This window comes from Rattus norvegicus, chromosome 6, assembly GCF_036323735.1.
Source record: "Rattus norvegicus strain BN/NHsdMcwi chromosome 6, GRCr8, whole genome shotgun sequence".
NCBI classification, from domain to species: Eukaryota; Metazoa; Chordata; class Mammalia; order Rodentia; family Muridae; genus Rattus; species Rattus norvegicus.
In genome coordinates, this window is record NC_086024.1 from 93,909,554 (window position 1) to 93,928,557 (window position 19,004).

General features: G+C 41.9%; 1 protein-coding gene across 2 annotated transcripts in view; it reads right to left on the reverse strand.

The window, feature by feature from the left end:
• Positions 1 to 19,004, reverse strand: part of L2hgdh (L-2-hydroxyglutarate dehydrogenase) — a 41,108-nt gene that overhangs the window by 9,127 nt on the left and 12,977 nt on the right. The window contains exons 5-9 of one of the 2 annotated variants that reach the window (NM_001108028.1): positions 12,954 to 13,116; positions 11,707 to 11,741; positions 8,369 to 8,536; positions 7,439 to 7,596; positions 5,824 to 5,955 (exon numbers count right to left, since the gene is read on the reverse strand). In NM_001108028.1, the coding sequence (NP_001101498.1) occupies positions 5,824 to 5,955; positions 7,439 to 7,596; positions 8,369 to 8,536; positions 11,707 to 11,741; positions 12,954 to 13,116 (656 nt within the window). Of the gene's footprint in view, positions 1 to 5,823; positions 5,956 to 7,438; positions 7,597 to 8,368; positions 8,537 to 11,706; positions 11,742 to 12,953; positions 13,117 to 18,096; positions 18,321 to 19,004 lie in introns of those variants that run through there. The other variant, XM_039112252.2, reaches the window with a different exon arrangement.

The window sequence follows — 19,004 nt, forward strand, 5'->3', positions numbered from 1 at the left end:
GCACCGACTGCTCTTCCAGAGGTCCTGAGTTCAAATCCGAGCAACCACATGGTGGCTCACAACCATCTGTAATGGGATCCGATGCCCTCTTCTGGTATGTCTGAAGACAGCTACAGTGTACTCATATACAAAATAAATAAATAAATCTTTAAAAAAAAAAAAAGAACTTCAAGTCTCTGAAGAAAGAAATTGAAGAAGATCTCAGAAGATCGAAGATCTCCCATGCTCATGGATTGGCAGGATTTTTTTTTCTTTTTCTTTTTTTCGGAGCTGGGGACCGAACCCAGGGTCTTGCGCTTGCTAGGCAAGCGCTCTATCACTGAGCTACATCCCCAACCCTGGACTGGCAGGATTAATATAGTAAAAATGGCCATCTTACCAAAAGCTATCTACAGATTCAATGCAATCCCCATCAAAATTCCAATCCAATTCTTCATAGAGTTAGAACAATTTGCAAATTCATCTGGAATAACAAAAAAACCAGGATAGCTAAAACTATCCTCAACAATAAAAGGACTTCCGGGGGAATCACTATCCCTGAATTTAAGCAATATTACAGAGCAATAGTGATAAAAACTGTATGGTATGGTACAGAGACAGGCAGATAGACCAGTGGAATAGAATTGAAGACCCAGAAATGAACCCACACACCTATGATCACTTGATTTTTGACAAAAGAGCCAAAACCATCCATTGGAAAAAAGATAGAATTTTCAGCAAATGGTGCTGGTTCAACTGGAGGTTATCATGTAGAAGAATGCAGATCGATCTATTCTTATCAAACCCTATACAAAGCTTAAGTCCAAGTGGTTCAAGGACCTCTACATCAAACCAGATACATTCAAACTAATAGAAGAAAAAGTGGGGAAGAATCTCGAACACATGGGCACTGGAGAAAATTTCCTGAACAAAACACCAATGGCTTATGCTCTAAGATCAAGAATCGACAAATGAGATCTCATAAAGCTTCAAAGCTTCTGTAAGGCAAAGGACACTGTTGTTAGGACAAAACAGCAACCAACAGATTGGGAAAGGATCTTTGCCAATCCTACAACTGATAGAGGGCTTATATCCAAGACATACAAAGAACTCACGAATTTAGACTGCAGGGAGACAAATAACTATTAAAAAATGGGGTTCAGAGCTAAACAAAGAATTCACAGCTGAGGAATGCCCAATTGCTGAGAAGCACCTAAAGAAATGTTCAATATCTTTAGTCATAAGGGAAATAAGTGCAAATCAAAACAACTCTGAGATTCCACCTCACACCAGTCAGAATGGCTAAGATCAAAAACTCCAGCGACAGCAGATGCTGGCAACGATGTGCAGAAAGAGGAACACTCCTCCATTGTTGGTGGGATTGCAAACTGGTACAACCATTCTGGAAATCAGTCTGGAGGTTCCTCAGAAAATTGGACATTGCACTATCTGAGGACCCAGCTATACCTCTCTTGTGCACATACCCAAAAGATGCTCCAACATATAACAAAGACACGTGCTCCACTATGTTCATAGCAGCCTTAATAGCCAGAAGCTGGAAAGATCCCAGATGCCCTTCAACAGAGGAATGGATATAGAAAATGTGGTACATCTACACAATGGAATACTACTCAGCTATCAAAAACAATTACTTCATGAAATTCACAGGCAAATGGATGGAACTGGAAAATATCATCCTGAGTGAGGTAACCCAATCACAGAAAAACACACATGGTATGCACTCATTGATAAGTGGATATTAGCCCAAAACCTCGAATTACCCAAGATGCACAGACCACGTGAAACTCAAGAAGGATGATGAAAATGCGAATGCTTCACTCCTTCTTTAAAAGGGGAACAAGAATACTCTTAGGAGGGGATAGGGAGGCAAAGTTTAGAACAGAGGCTGAAGGAACGACCGTTCAGAGACTGCCCTACATGTGGCCCATACATATACAGCCACCAAACTAGATAAGATGGATGAAGCAAAGAAGTGCAGGCTGACAGGAACCAGATGTAGATCTCTCCTGAGAGACACAGCCGGAATATGGCAAATACATAGACGAATACCAGCAGCAAACCACTAAACTGAGAATGGGACCCTCGTTGAAGGAATCAAAGAAAGGACTGAAAGAGCTGAAGGGGCTTGAGATCCCATATGAACAACAGTGCCAACCAACCAGAGTTTCCAGGGACTAAGCCACTACCCAAAGACTATACATGGACTGACCCTGGGCTCCAACTGCATAGGTAGCAATGAATAGCCTAGTAAGAGCACCAGTAGAGGGGGACCCTTGGTCCTGCCAAGGCTGGACCCTCAGTGAATGGGATTGTTGGGGGGAGGGTGGTAATGTGGGGTGGATGGGAAGGGGAACACCCATGGAGAAGGGGAGGGGGAGGGGTTAGGGGGATGTTGGCCTGGAAACCAGGAAAGGGAATAACATTTGAAATGTAAATAAGAAATACCCAATTTAATAAAGATGGAGAAAAAAAAAAAACAAGCGTAAGTTCAACAGGAAGAATGTAAGGTAGGGAAAAGGACTGCAAAATGCTACCTTCGGAGTACAACACAGCCATTGCAAATGTGGCTGCCTGCACTAGGTCTGCACAAGAACAGGCCTGATAATCTTGTTATCTTGTGATGAACATAACACAGTTTTCAATTTGCTCCACCCCTCATGCTGACCTAGTTCTTACAGATAAATTCTGGGAGCAGTCACTGTTTTTAGTTGTGCGGCCACTAGTAAGCCTGCAAGGTTCCAACACAGAGTTCCAAAACAGAGTTCTTCAGTCAGCTCTGACTAAACCCAGTAAGAAACCAGGATCTGGAAAAGGGAGTTGATAGGAATGGGAGGGAGGCAGAAAAGTGTGAGGGGAGAAAGTCATCAGAATGTCCTGTACGCATGTATGAAATTGTTAAAAGATGAACAAGGCATATCTGCAGCCCATGCCTCTTAGTTATTAAAATCTTCCCATTCCTCTAGGGCAGCAGCATCAGTACCAGCTCCTCTTGGAGAACAGATTTCTGATTTCTTCTGTTTGGCGTACATGGAGACCCACTGCATTCCCTCAACGTCAGCTATATAAATATATATGTATACATGTATGTATGTATGTATGTATGTATGTATGTATGTATGTATGTATATCATATATATTCTTGAGATATATGTCAAGAATGTTTCTTTAATTTTGTAATGTGACAGTTACCTAATTCTTTAGACTAGTGGTTGTCAACCAAGGGAACTCCTGCCCCCTAGAGGATATCGGCAGTATCTGGAGACATTTTGGATTGTTAGATGGGCAGGGGTAAAGTGCAGGGGTGTAACTAAATATCCTGCAACAAGCTAGACAGCTCTCACAGCAAATTACCCAGTGCAAAACCAGCAGCACCAAGGTTACAGAGGCGTCTTGCTTTGCATTTTATGACATGGTGTAGTTTTTGTTCTTGCTTGAAATTTTACTTTTGAATTCCTTAATAAGACATTTAAGAAAACGATGCGTGAGGAAAGGGGGAATCATTGCATATGACTTCACCTTTTACTCCCTTACAGTGCTAACAAACTACAGTAATAGTAGCCGGCGCCATATTTACCAGAAAATGACACGAGGAGTTTAAAATTAATCCAAGGGCCTTAGTGACAGCCATGTAACCCTTGTACACCTCATGTATATATCTGACAGTTAGTAACTTCACCTTCCAGTCTAATGCATAATAGAACGTTTGCTCACAATGCTTTGCTAAGCAGTAAGAATCAAGGTGAATGGCCCTCGGTAGCTACTGATCTCTAGGCACAATTTTCGAGTAGCACAGCCCTCCAAGCGTGGCTTCTATTTGCCTGTTATTCCTTTGCAGTGCTAGGGATCCAACTCAGGACTTGGTGTATGTGAGCTCCGTTAGATTTCACTGTCTAATACTTCTTATACGCTGATGACACAATATTGACAGGACATTTACGGTCTGAACACACTGAGCTCATGACAAGTAAGACAGGCAGGACTGAGGCTTTAAGCTGTGAAAAGTTCTATTGATTTTATTATCATTAAGTATCTCAGGCATATAATAAGGTATCAATAACAGATATACTCTTTAAGGAAAACCAGAAATAATAAAAATAAAATAAATTTTTAAAAAGAAAGAAATCACTAAAGCTGTGGTAGAAATCTATGTGGTATGTGCAGATTCTGATCTTCCTTCCCTAGAGGTAGCTGCTTTTCTGGTATTTATTAGTTTTATGATTGCTTTTTATTTTCACAGTGATATTAGGCTTGTTTTTCAACTCATACAAATGATATCAAACATATATTTCTTGGTTTTAGTAATTTCCTGAATTTAATAACTAGAAAAACAGGAAGAAACCAAGAGAAAGAACGAATAGGATCACTAAATACAGTCAGCGTCTGTGTCTAAAGAGGAGCTCACTGTGAGTCAGCTGCCGCCCTCCACATGTACCTGCAAACCGGTCTGCCTCAGGCCTCTGTAACAAGGGAGGGAACAGAATCCCATATGGCCACTCACCCAAAGGGTATTAGCAGCAGTAACAAAACCTGATTTAATAAACCTGTTTTCAGATTCAAGACATTCTAAGTCTGCAACTATAAACCAGAGAGGATAAAAGGCTTTGTTTATAAATGAGCACAAGAAAAGAAAGTCTCGGGGTTGGGGATTTAGCTCAGTGGTAGAGCGCTTGCCTAGCAAGTGCAAGGCCCTGGGTTCGGTCCCCAGCTCCGAAAAAAAGAAAAAAGAAAAAAGAAAAAAGAAAAAAGAAAAAAGAAAAAAGAAAAAAGAAAAAAGAAAAAAGAAAAGAAAAAAGAAAGTCTCAATATTTTTATCCCTTCCATTTCAGGTGAGTCGAAGAGATGAGAAAGGAAATATGAACTGGGTTTTAATAGTCCTTCTAAAGAGTCCTCAGAATGGTCTCAGAATAACACATGAGAGAGACATTTAGAGCAGGAAGATCTCCCCCACCCCCACCCCACCCCCCCACCCCCTTCAGGGAGGCAGCTGACATGACTGTCGCTCTCTGCTAATACACAGTGAAGCTCACTGACATTGCACCAGGCTGGTTTCAACAGCTGCTCTGAGCATCGTGGAGGGTATGTTATTATACAGAATGAGTACCGAGAACACTGTGGATTAGGCCTGACAACTGGCATGGACACTAAAAATATCTCCCGGGAAGACACATACACAGGCTTGATGAATTCAAGATAATCTCCACATCAAGCCTAAAAAGTCTTTAATTCCAAGAAGAAAACACCACAAAGTTTTCCTGATACCCCTGAAGCAGGGATTTAGATTGACTAAAGCCAGGCTACATCCTACTTCTGTCTTACAAGCAGAGTCGAACTGGATAGAAGCACAAGTAGAGGGGGAACTGGAGAGATCCCTCAGGGACCAAGAGCGTGCACTGCCCTGAGTCTGAGTTTCCCAGCATCCACTACGGGCAGATTACAACTTCGCACACCCACTACCCCGCAGACATACACAATTAAAAACAAAATAAAAAATTTGAAGTAGAAAAGATGAAAGACAAGAGGTATGTGTCTAAAAGGTTTCTAAGACTCAATCACGGTGGCACACACCTTTGAACCCAACACTCAGGAGGCAAAAGAGACAGAGCTCTGAGAGTTCCCAGCAGTCAGGGCCACACAGAGAACCTGTCTCCAAATAACAACAGCAGGAACCAGAGGATTATGAACAACTGAGGGCTATGATACAGAAATGCAGGAGGGACGCAAGCCTCCTGGGGAAGAGCAAAGATTCCGAGGCCGTGCCATCCGAACAAGCGCCACCACCAGCCAGGCCTCCCTCACAGCTCCCTCCCTCACCACATTCCTTACCGAAGTACATCGTTGGTGGTGATTTCAGGAATGAACTTTTGAAGATGCTTCACTGTTTCACTGAGAAAACAGGCTTTATATATTTCGCTAGCTCCATAAGAGAAATTCTGGAACACCAATTTAATGAAACCACTAAGAATGAAAGGGGAAAAAACCCTTTATGAGACTTTTTATAAACAATCAGAAAAGTTATACAGTAAAGGAAACTTAAGGAGAAGAATTCATTCATATTCAAAATTGATAAGGAATGTGATTTCAGAGCAGTAGTCTGTGAAGCTTGCTAATGTCAAGGCTTTCTAATGCTTCCAGTACACTATGTGGGACAGCCATCCTAGTTTAGTCTGGCAGAGGTACAACATTCTAGTAGTTCTCAAGTGAGATTCTGTATACATGCTAAAAAGTCCAACCTAGCCCTCTGCTACAGAGTCTGCAGGGGGTAAAGCCCATATATAATTTAAAATGCTTTCCAGTTGTTTGGTATAAACTCTGCTGAAGAGGAAGATTACTAAAAAGACCAGAGGGCTGGGAGAAGGCTCAATTGGTAGTGTTTGCCATGCACACATGGGGAAGTGGATGGAGGAGATCCCTGGGGTTTGCTGGCTAGCTAGTCTACTTGAATAAGTAAGCTCCTAGTTGAGTGTCTCGAAAATAAAAACAAGGTGGATAATGACTGAGGAGGATAATTCCTCTAGGCTCCAGCCAACAGCTACCTAGCAACAGCTTACCACCTGCCAGGTACAAGCCAGGCACCTCTTCTTCCCTAGTCCCTCTCCTTCCCTCCCCCTCTCTCCTCTCTGTCCTTCTCTGACCCCTCCCTTCTCTCTGACCCTTTACCAGGTCTCCTTCCCTTTCCCCAGTAAACTTCTTTTGTTCTAGGCCTATGGTATGGTAGTGATTCCTCAGGGCAACACCTTGGCCAGGCCCACTGAGATGCTCCCTCCCACTGCATTATACTGCCATTTTATAAAACACAAAACACCTGCCATCAAACTATGGCCTACGTATACATATGCATGTGGCACACCCACAGACATGTGCATGCACACAGGAAAAAACAGAATACTTCATAAGGCTATTTCTTAGAACAGTGTCATAGTCTAAATAGTATCAACCTTAGATTTACCACACACACACACACACACACACACACACACACACACACACACACACATTCCATCTCATCAGTAATTATCTAATAGCTTACAAAACAATGGTGACTAGCTTGAAATGATCTTTTCAAAGTAGTTCAGGGTCTTTTAGCAACATTTAAGATTGGACTACCAGATGTAGTCCTTGGCCTTACTTTCTTTTTAGCTAAGACATTATCACCCTGGTTCATCAAAATCTTTGTGAGATAGTTAAACATTACACTTGGGATGAAACATAAATAATCCAGAGGGGAAAACCCTAGTTAGTATGTACAGGGTTCTATTTTCAATCCTTAGCATCAGAACAAAATAATCAAACCTATGCTTACTACAGAGAGATCTTAATTTGGAATAGTAAAAAATTAACAGAAGAATAGCATATTTAAAGGTTTAGTCTATCAGAATATCAAAAACTTCTAGAATTAAATAAGTAAGCTCATAAATCTTCCTAAAGGAAGCATTGTTACCTTTTGAGAATTACTTCCATAATATCTCTGGCATTGAAGTCAAAGGGTCTGTAGCCTTCCCGTTTAAAGGCAAGCACTGCATTAGGCCCGAGCCAAATAGAGCCATCCAGCCTTGGTGTGAAGTGAACGCCTAGAAACGGAAGTCGGCTGTCCGGGACCTGCAGATTCAACACAGCAACGAATGGTTAGCTCAGTTCACCCTCCACTGTACTGCGCACACAAACATCTAACTGGTGACGTAAGAGAACTCCTTCTAGACATTTGTATGCATTGCGAGCTGCATTCAGATAGGAGTTTCTATTGACACATGTTCTGTTTTAAAATGCCAGTGACATTATTATATATTGTTCTACTTATCCATCTTTCTGGGAAAGGGGGAAAGATGAACTTTTCTATTCATATTATTGGTTCTTTCGCCTATAAGAGAGGTCTGTGACTGGCAGGCAAATCAGGTCTGCCAGGAAAAAAATGTACACATTTATAGTATAGGCCCAGTGAAGTGAAAATCCACAGAGGAATTCTGTCATCTGGTTCAGCAAAACAGTCCCTGGTTCTCTCAGGCACTTGTTCATCAGCAGGGTAGATGCAGGCAGGAGAGCCGGTGCTTCATCTACACACGGTGACTCTGGAGCAGCCATGGCTCTCCTGCTCCTAGTACACTGGAGAAAGTTCAGTGTCTGGAATGAGCTGCTCTCCCACAGAGAAGGCAGGAGCTGCTTCTTCCTACTTCCAGGGTGCACTCATGCTTTCGGAGACATGAGACCCAGAGTAGATGGCGGCTTTAGGGACGGAACCACAGCAAACAGATGATATTACCACACACAGAGCCCTGAAACCCTCTCTTCCAAAGCAGGCCAACATTTTTATTTTCATTTCCTTTGTGCCTCCAACCAGCTCGATGAGTGAGGAGACAGAAGTATCATTACCTACCGGATAAATATTTCCTTTTACAAGGTAGCCCTTTTCTGGCTTTAACACCAGGTAATCTCCACGGAATGGGACAATTTGAGGGTCAGGATTGCAGCCACTCAACTCTGAAATACGGTCTGAGTAAAGACCGGCACATGTCACAACATATCGACACTGAATTTCCTTTCCCTGGTACAAAATAAAGAAGCATGGTTAGTTTCTAAATATGAGGAAGAAAATATGGCAGCCCTTGTCTATGTGTGAAGCCTTAAAAACCCAAAACCCTCCAACTGAATGCAGAATTAACAGAGGGTGCAATACAGGAGGTGAATAAAGGAAGGCTGGGTTTAATCTACAAACTATATGCATGTATGGACACACCACACACAATCCCATTATACAGTTGATATACGCTAACTAAGATACTTTCCCAGGGGCTGGGGGTGGCAGGCAGATTCTGTGCATATATATGGTATTCGGTCAAAAGGGGAAAAACAGATGCTAAAAATAAGGATAAGTAGACATTTTTTCTAAACGAACAAATTCAATGTAACTATCAGCAAAACTACACCCGTCTTTTGTAGAACGTACAAAAATGAATTTGAAGCTACATATGGTGGTGAATTTCTATAATTTCAGAACTTGAGTATCTGAAACAGAAGTGAGTTCAAGGCCAGCCTGAACTGCACCCCAAACACCAGACCAGCCAGGGCTACTTAGATAAGCAAGATCTTATCTCAGACACAATTTTAAAAATTTTTGAAATGGAGTTAAGATTTAAATATAAAACCTCTGACAACAGAATATAGAAGATGCTCCCTGACAGTTTTTGTAGGCGGGGCACCACAGACACAAGAACAAAGAAGCAAAAATGAATAACCAGACTACACCAGACTCAAGGTTTCTGCACAGCAAAGGAAAAGGTGCAGCAAACCATACACCTGACAAAGGTCAATACCCAATCCATAAAAGGAACTCAAGAACTCAAAGGCCAGAAAGCAAACGACCCAGTTCAAGCTGGAGAAGGGAGCAGGATGGTGGAGGCACAGCACTCAAGCAGCAGAAGCAGGTAGAGCTTTATGATTTAACGCCAGCCTGCTGTACAGAGCTAGGTCTAGGACAGCCAGGGCGAAACAAAGAAAACCAACAACAAAACAAAGAAAACCAGGGAAAGTATCTGGGATAGACAAGTTTTTCAAACACACACATAATTACCAACAGATACTGAGAAAGGTGCTTGACACCAGAATCATCAGAGAAGTGCAAGCTGAAACTCTTGGAGCATGGCACAGTAGTGCATGCCTTTAATCCAGCATGGCAGAGGCAGAGGCAGAGGCAGAGGCAGAGGCAGAGGCAGAGGCAGAGGCAGAGGCAGAGGCAGAGGCAGAGGCAGAGGCAGAGGCAGGAGGACATGGTCTACACAGGAAGCTCCAGCATAGCTAGTCCTACAGAGACCCCTGTTTTAAAACAAACCCTAACCAGACCAAACAAACAAAGCCTCAGGATACTCTCATATTTCTTGGGAAGGAAATCATTTATCTATATATTACCCAATTATTTTTTATCATCATTATCATGGGCTAATTATATTCTTTCAAAGTTCTTCTGTTCAAGTTCTGTTCCCATTAAAGAGGCAATAAAAGTGGGATGAGGTCACATGGACTGACCCATCTTTGACCCAATAGGGTTAATTAATTAGTACCCAGGATCAGACGTGAGGACAAGCCACTTGTTTCACCTGGCCCCTTGGAAGCCCTAGGCACTACCTCCATCTATCTAGGTTCAGCCTCTAGCACCTCAAAAGCAGTAACACAGGAAACTAGGAAGAAAGATCATACCAGAAACTAACCCTGACAGCACCTTGGTATTGGCCTTCTAGATCCTAAATTATGAGTAAGTAACTGTTGTTCAGGTCACCCAGTTTGTGGTGTGTCTTCATGGTGGCCTCTCCTGTCCTCCCACTGTCTAACACAGGATCTCTCAAACTCAGCACCACTGCCATTTGAAGCAGGATGCTCCTCTCTTGGGAGACAAGGAGGCTGTTTCCCAAACTAAAGGGTGTTTATCAGCATGCCCAAACTCCATCCACTACATGCCAGTAGCCATGACCCTTTATCCAGTTCTGACAACCAAAAAAGTCTCCAGGCACTGTGGCCGTCCCCTGGGAATCAAAATAATCTCCAGTTGGGACTACCAATCTCGTGTAAGATGTTTAAAGTGATCGCCTTTATATTTCAGCACTTAAGGGTCTAAGAGTACAAGTATAACTCATGATGAACCAGTTCTAAATGATCTAAAATCTGTGCTGGAGAGTAAGCATGTTTCATTCATATGAGGAATAGCTACATCTTATTAGATGAAAACATAGTAATTTTGCCCCTCCGCGTTTTTATTTGTCAAACCTAAGTACAGTTTAACAGAGGCATGTTGTCCTGCATCTGCTGGGCATCGAGTGATAGTAGACAGCTGCAATGTCCACTTCAGCAACTGACTGCTCAGAATGCCAGAAAGCCTGTGACCCACCAACTTCCTTCTACCCCAGGTATCCCCTATCTGTTAAGGCTGAATGCTTTATAAATCCCGTATCACTTATGGGTGACTGTGCTCTCACGGATACCTGCGGGTATAGAGAATCCAGTGCCCTATGGGTCTCACTTTAGACTCCGAAGCCTGGGGGGAAACAATCATCTCCCTCTGCACAACCTGTGCATACCTCCCCCAGTCTCCGAGTTAGTGTTAAGTGAATGTGCAGCAGAGTGATAAAGTACCTATCAGCTGGCTGCAGTGAAGGCTCAGTGCTGAAGGGAACTGACTGTGCTTGCAGGGGACCTAGGCTCAGTTCTTGCACCCACATGGTGACTCACAGTCTTCCTCACAACCCCAGGTCCAGGGAGCCAATGCCCTCTTACAGTTTCAGAGGGCACCAGGAACACACACCATGCACACACACATATGCAGGCAAACACCCATACATGTAAGGTAAGATAAATATTATTTAAAAATCCCAAAAGACATGCAAGAAGGGAGACTGACGGAAAGAGGCAAGTGTGTAGTAGGTTTGACAAGTAAAAACGGGGAGGGGTGAGGATGATACAAACACAATAACGAAGCTTGTTACTATGTGTAATTAATACATGCTAATAAAAGACAATAAAAAAACATGTGGTGACCAGCTCCAAGGAACCACAATATAGGTTGCGCTCTGACTCTCACATGTATATACACACGTGTACATGCACACACGTGTATACACTTGAATGTGTATACACCCATAAACAGACATACACAAAAACATAGCAATCATTCAATAATTCAACCTAACAAGTCAATGAAGGTGAAAACAGCTCATGAATCTTTACCTTACTATTCTTGACAGCGATTGGATATTTCATCCCTGGTAGAGACAAAGAGAATTAAGGAAACTTTTATTTGAGCAAAAGAAAGTTGTCATTATTTAAAATATTATACTAGTGACAAATTTAAGTGATTGTCTTAATTATATTTTAATTTTCATTCTGAAACTTTTTACCAAGTAAAAGACTAAAGTAACCCATATTTGACAAAATATAAAATGCTGGAAAGTTTTAGGTGGATTTTTAAATTCATTTAACACACATTTTCTGGCAACCGTAGCACAGACGCCTGTTCAACAATACCATACTCTGCATGTACAGAATGCCATCATAAATGAATTTAACTTAGTCCTCAGACCCAAACCGTGGGGTATTAAACACAAGGTGCCCTTGTGTCCAAGTGTTGGTAACCTGATTCTTTCAGTTTGGGTTGCTCAGAGAAGCGAAAGTTTTACAACACAAACAATGAACTATTTATACATTTGTTCGTACTTATTGATGCAATATTAACACCCTATAAAGTATACCTACAGAAAAAAAGATTATCTACCTATACCGTGAATGTGACTTCTGCTCCCCACTTACAACAGCTGTAGTTAATAGCGTTGTTCACCATCTTGGCGTGCAGAAGGATGCTAGGCAAGTGACTGACAATGCAGACCTCCTCCAAAACCTGCTCGGGAAGAACTGAATCCTCCCTCAAATCGTCTCTCAACAAACCGAAGGCTTGTAAGCCTCATTTGACTAAAAAAATATGCATCCCAAAGCAGGATAAAGCAGGCTTTAGCTACAGTCTAAATGGGGCACAGGGCGTTAGACTGAGAATGGTTGAGTCTTTTTATGATAGTGGTCTGTAGTCTGAAATTTGAGTGTGTTCAAAGATAGCCAACCACTGACTATTGCCTAAGCCATATCCCCTGATGGCCTGATTCAGGACGTCTGATGGCTAAAATCTGTATTTATAGCAAGTGTTGCAGAGAGAACTGTCTGGAGGCCAACTGTACTAACAGTCTTGGCTGTTCAGATTTTTGTGCCAGTCAGATGTCTACTCGGTGCCCAGTTCTCTCAGCTCACAAAATCCAGGACTTCAGGGTCTGTTCTGTACAGTCCCACCCTGTCCCGTCTGCATTCACCTCTGGCTCGGCCCCACTTTGGCCTGGCCCCAACTCTCCTACAAGCACTACCCAGACAGGCCAGTTCTACTTCATTTTCAATTACCACACATATTTTGTAGGAATTCAGAGACAGCTTACCATCCTTACTTCTTGGAGGGTCTTCTTTAGCTATTCCAATATCCTTTACCTCGAAATCTTTCAAGATAGAGCCACCTGCTTCTTGGAAATCCTGGGCAAATGACAACGCTACCTGTTGGTAGTTCACAATGCCAGTGTACGGACAGTCAATAGCCATTAGACCCTAGAACAAATGTAAAAAAAACCCAAAATGATACAGTCAAAAAGCAACGAGGCTTGCTTGCATTCTACATTTGCTTATTCTGATGAGTAACCACATCATCCTTGATTGACAAAAATCTGACAGTGTCTTTAAAAAGTTACAGAAGGGGTTGGGGATTTAGCTCAGTGGTAGAGCGCTTGCCTAGCAAGCGCAAGGCCCTGGGTTCGGTCCCCAGCTCCGAAAAAAAGAAAAAAAAAAGTAACAGAAAAGTTTGCTCTTGTTATGTCTAAATTTGGTCATGAACACATATACAAATATATATATATATGTATATATATATGTATGTGTGTGTATGTATACATACATATATGTGTGTTCATGATCAAATTTATGTATATATATCTATGTGTGTATGTGTGTGTGTCTACTAGAGGACAGAAAAAAATACTAGCTAAATAAAAACATCTCACAACCTGTAAACAAATTTTCATTTATTAAAAGATAAAGATGCTTGATTTTCAAAGTTGCCCCAGGTTGCCATCTTTGTTTTTAAGATTTATTATTACCAGGGCAGTTCATTTCTCTCTTTGAGGCGATTCCTATCTGATTCCGAGTTGAAGTCTCCAAACGTTTAACAGACTCTGATGAAACCTTTGCAGTGATGTCCACACCACTCATAGCCAGGGAAAACTCAGTTGCTCTAGCTCCCTGTCCACACTATGTGCCGGGCACTGCTGGGATCCGCTGCAGGTCTTCTCTCTGAGACCCACAATAGGGAATGTTGGTGTCCCTAAGCAAATGTGTATGGGAGATGAGGAATGTTACATGTTACATGACTAATTCAGCTTCACTCCTGTAATAAGAGAAATGAACTGGCTTTTGTTGATTTCTCTGTCACTGAAGGCATGGATTTATATCTAAATCCACGCTTTTTTATTTACTTATTCATCCATCCATTCATTCATTCGTTTTGAAATATGTGATGAATACTATTGGCCCTTTCCATTACTGAAGAAAAGAAAAAGAACAGTCTACCTCACAGCACATACAGAGCACGTTCTGGTGCTAAACTTTACACTGAACATACACATCAATTTTCCCAGTCACCTTTCCTGAGAAGCTAACTAGTTCTCAGATCACTAATGCCCAGAGCTGAGTGCAACTAATCATTTTTGAATATTTTTTGTTTGGTCAACACTACATTACTGTTAACTTTAAAAACACTATCTGAAATATCACTTGAAATATTTCAGTAGTATATTGGCCCCACCCCTAAAAACCTTTTCACTTTCCCACCCTTCCCCCTCCAAATGATGTTTCCAACTGACTAGGTTGGACAAGGGCTCACAAAACATAGAACATTTGGCAAACCTCACCATTTACACCACCGGACTTGAGTCTAGAACATGAAAGCCTTTGTCAGTTAGGAAATCACTCTTATTTTGATGTGTGGCCAGATGTGTCAAGAGTTTAACCCATGTAACTCAGCATAACGACTGTGACAAGGGAGGGATAGAAAGGTCTGCACATGTGCTCCACTCTGAGTCAACAGTTCTTTACAATCCACACACCCTCCTTCCTCACTCTGTACTCCTGGTACCCGCATAAACCACTCAAGTATGTCCTGAGTTGCCGGGGTCAGCCCCAACATTGGTCTTCTTTCTTGTTGGTTCTTCCTGAGGCAGCGGAGGGGGAAGAGCATCAGCCGAGGGTAAGACTTTGTCTTACGAGATGTTTAGGGCTGCTGTATAATAATGTTTACTTATCTAAGTCTAAGTTACTGTGTTACTGTAGCTGATTTACTTATCTATGTCTAAGTCACTGTGCTCTGCTACTGTAACTGACCTGCCTTCTGTGTTCCTCTGAGGCCAGAAACTGCAGTCTCTGGCATTTAGCACCTCATTCTAAAACAGCAGGAAATAAAGTAGAGGATTACTTGCTGGAGCCTTTTCCCTTTTGTCCCACGCTTCTTCCTTGTCAGGCTAGGGGGAAGTTTGGAGCAATAAACTTCTGTTGAACCAAGAGAAGTGAATAGTGCTTGCAGAAGGAAAAACTTTTACATAGCTAAATATGCATAAATATATATAATTTCACACACGGATTCAATAAATGCTCATTGATACATTTCCACTCAAATTCAGCTGGGCCCGGCTTACATACATTATCACAATTACATTCTTACATACATGCATACATTCTCACGATCACATACTTACACACACATCCATACTTACATATGCCTATGGAGCAAAAGACCAAGCACCGGTGCAGGAAGAACTCACTCATTCTGGATGACAGATGAGCTCCAATCTTTATTACATAGAGAAAGAAATAACTTCTACCCTTTTAATGCTAAGTGAATTAAACCCAAGTTTGTAAGAGAAAAGGCGTGTTCCTTTCAATAAGACTAAGCCTGCGCTGCTATTAAGAAATGACCAGTCTGGGGTCGGGGATTTAGCTCAGTGGTAGAGCGCTTGCCTAGCAAGCGCAAGGCCCTGGGTTCGGTCCCCAGCTCTGAAAAATAGAAAAGTTAAAAAAAAAAAAAAAAATGACCAGTCTGTCCCAGGTAAGGAGAAACCTGCCTGCACCTCTGTTCTCTCCAGCTTCTTCTTTTTTCCTCTTTTCCTCTGCATTCTGCATATTGCTCTTTTATGTTACCTACAATCTCCAAGTTATTCCTCTCTGCATTTCTTCTCAGCCCAGATCTTTGTAGCTCAGTTCTACTTAGCTCAGTTCTCCTTAGCTCAAACCTGACTCCTGCTCAGTCCCTCTCCAGCTCAATCCTTCTGTGTTCTGTCCCCTCCAGCTCAGTCCTTCTGTGTTCTGTCCCCTCCAGCTCAGTCCTTCTGTGTTCTGTCCCCTCCAGCTCAGTCCTTCTCTCTCTGTCCTTCTGTCTTTCTCCTTCTGTCTCTTCTCTTTGTCCTCAGCACTTAAACATCTTTCAGAATACATAATCACATGTTACAAAATTCATCACAAGTTCATATAAAAGATCAAAGCATAAATTGAAATAAAAGTTTACAACCAAGAATATTTACATGAATATCCATCAGGAGTAATTATCTGGCTAACCATTCATCACCAGTGTCAGCTCTACAGGTTCACTGAAGGTCTAAAACCATAGTTGTTAGTGAAGTTATGTATAGATAATCCCAGTCAATATCTTATCCTCTGTCCTTGCACCTGTAACAAATCGTTTGTTCTCTATTTATGACCCTTGATAATTGTTTTACAACTTCTTGGAATGTGTTCTGAGTAGGAGAAAGTCTGGTTGCTATCTAAGAACAATTAACTGGTGACACCTGGGAGACTGGCAGAGTTCTCACTGCAATTCTGACTACAGAAAGAGACTTAATAGCAGTCCTACTATAAAAGAGCTTAAAAATCACGTTATAATTCTAGGAATTCTTATAGGATCATAATAAGACTTAAGAAGTCATCTATTTGTCTATATAGCATCACTATAAGACAGTACATCTTCTTCGTAGATTTGCAGAGATCTGCTCCAAAGGGGTGTGCTGTTACTTAATGATTGTTATATATGTCTAATAATAACACCAGGAAAAGCATTTTAATATCAGGAATCTTTCCTAAAATGAATCCCTTACAGCCTTGTTTAATAAGGCTGCGAACCAGTCACAGATTATATAATGATCCGAGGCTGGCCATCTCAGGATGATCACCCGCTAGTTATTAGCTTGTCCTGTTATGGCTCCTGACACTAAGTGAAGAAACATTTGAGGCATGTTTTTAAATTACTGCATTTGCACCTGTCAGAACTCTAGAGTCTCCCTTCTATGCGTCTCTTTCTAGTCTTGGATTTGCTCCTTCTAGGAAGTGTTGGTGTCCCTAAGCAAATGTGCATGGAAGATGCAGAACAAGCCATGGTGGCCAAGACGTCCAGTTCCCAGGCCAGGCCTGGCTGTAGCACAGTCAGCTGAGAAGGGGTTTGTGGATCGACTCGCTGGGGGCTGGGCATGCACGTTCTACATTAGCAGATCACAGCTTAAAAAGATGATACATGGGCAGGTCAAGCAGGTAGGAAAGAGCCAGGCAAGTGGGTCAAGGAAAAGTTGGGAGCTAAACTCAGAAAGGACACAAAGGAGCAAATCTATGTGGTTGACCTCTTATACTAAAAGAAAAGGCCCAGGGTGAGGCCTGAAGTCAGGAGTACCACAGGGGGGTTGATTACTCTGTCAAGAGTTGTTCCTACTTCAAAGTTTACAGACCCAGTACTAAGTTTGGCAAGACCCTCTCCCTGGGGTTATCCAGTCTTCTTTAAGGGATGTGGAACATGAAGTGTTTTAGAATTCTCCTAATAAACTTCTTTGTAGCAGGCCAGGGGACTCAGAAGTGACTGTGTACCATGGGAACGTTCCTGGTTCTGGTGGTGGGAAGGGAGGTCCCTTTAGGAAATAACCAGACTGTATTTTCCATTACGTACTGTCACAGTTAATGACTACGTAGAGCGCAACACTGTGTGGCAGCTAAGTCCTCAATTCACCCGTTTTCAGGGATTCACTTCTAGGAAGGCTGCCTACATTAAGCTAACAGCACTCCTTTGTGGTACGAATTAGAGAACTAACACCATTAGAAGAGTTGGCACTCTGTGCTAGACTGAAACCTATCTTCTCCACATCACAATCCTTCAGGCAGATGGCCACACTTCATTACACATCAATCGTACCTGCAGTATCTAAAGTATTTGGTACAAAGTAAATAATTTGCCTTCGCTCAAACAGAAAAGAAACCTGAGTCCTTTGTTGGTAACACACTTAGGAGCTTGGGAGGAGAAACAATTTCTTCTCTCTTAAAAAAAAAGTGTGCACATTTGTCACTTTTTATTGTCAGCACATACAGTTCATCTGCCTCACTCAAAAGGTTTAGAAGGAGCATATGGTCAGGTTTGAAGAAAATATCCAGACTCAGCCCCAGTCCTCACAATATGTGAAAAGTTTTGTTTTTAGACAGTAAAGCCCGATAAAGAACCATGAGCTCTTGTTCCTGATGGCTTTTTTTTAAAAGATTTATTTATTTATTATATGAGTACACTGTAGCTGTCTTCAGACACACCAGAAGAGGGCATCAGATCCCATTACAGATGGTTGTGAGCCACCATGTGGTTGCTGGGATTTGAACTCAGGACCTCTGGAAGAGCAGTCGGTGCTCTTACCACTGAGCCATCTCTCCACTTGCTCCTGCGGGTTTTTGATCTTTACAACTCTCTATAAGAATATAGAGCAGACAACAGAGACCCTTGCAGCTCCCCCAAACTTTAATACGGCAGGGGAAGGCCTGCTTTAAAACGGAACTAAATTGGAATCATTTCTACACCATGCCTAAACCTATAGATATCAAAGGCTTTTTTTTCTTTTCAAACGAATCTTTAAATTTTAAAATTGTTTCATTATCAGATAAAAATTTCATGTTACATTTGTATGCTTTCTGAAGATTACAAATCATCTTATTCTCAAAGACAATTCATGCCAGAAAAATTCTAACATATTAGCTTCACAACCAAAGTTTATTAAATTCATATAAAGTTATGAAACACCAACAAATTTAGTGTGCTTTCAGAAAACACTATTAGTAAAAGAGGAGGCTCAAGTGCTGACAGGGCAAACTGAAGTGGTGTCAATTTCATGTCACTAAATTAAATTGCTTATCTAGTCTCCTCCTCCTCTGCCCAGCTCCCTGGAGCCACTGTTATCTGAGCTACTGTAGCTAAGACATGATAGCTCATGGACTGCAAATACGGCCTAACGGAAGGGACAGTGGGACAGCATACAGTCCATTCTCAACCTAGATACACACAGGTGCTGCGTGTGGCAGAGGGATCTGTAAATGATGATCCTCTAGTCAACTGGATATTCATAAAGGAGGGACATACCTTGACTTGTGCCTCCTGC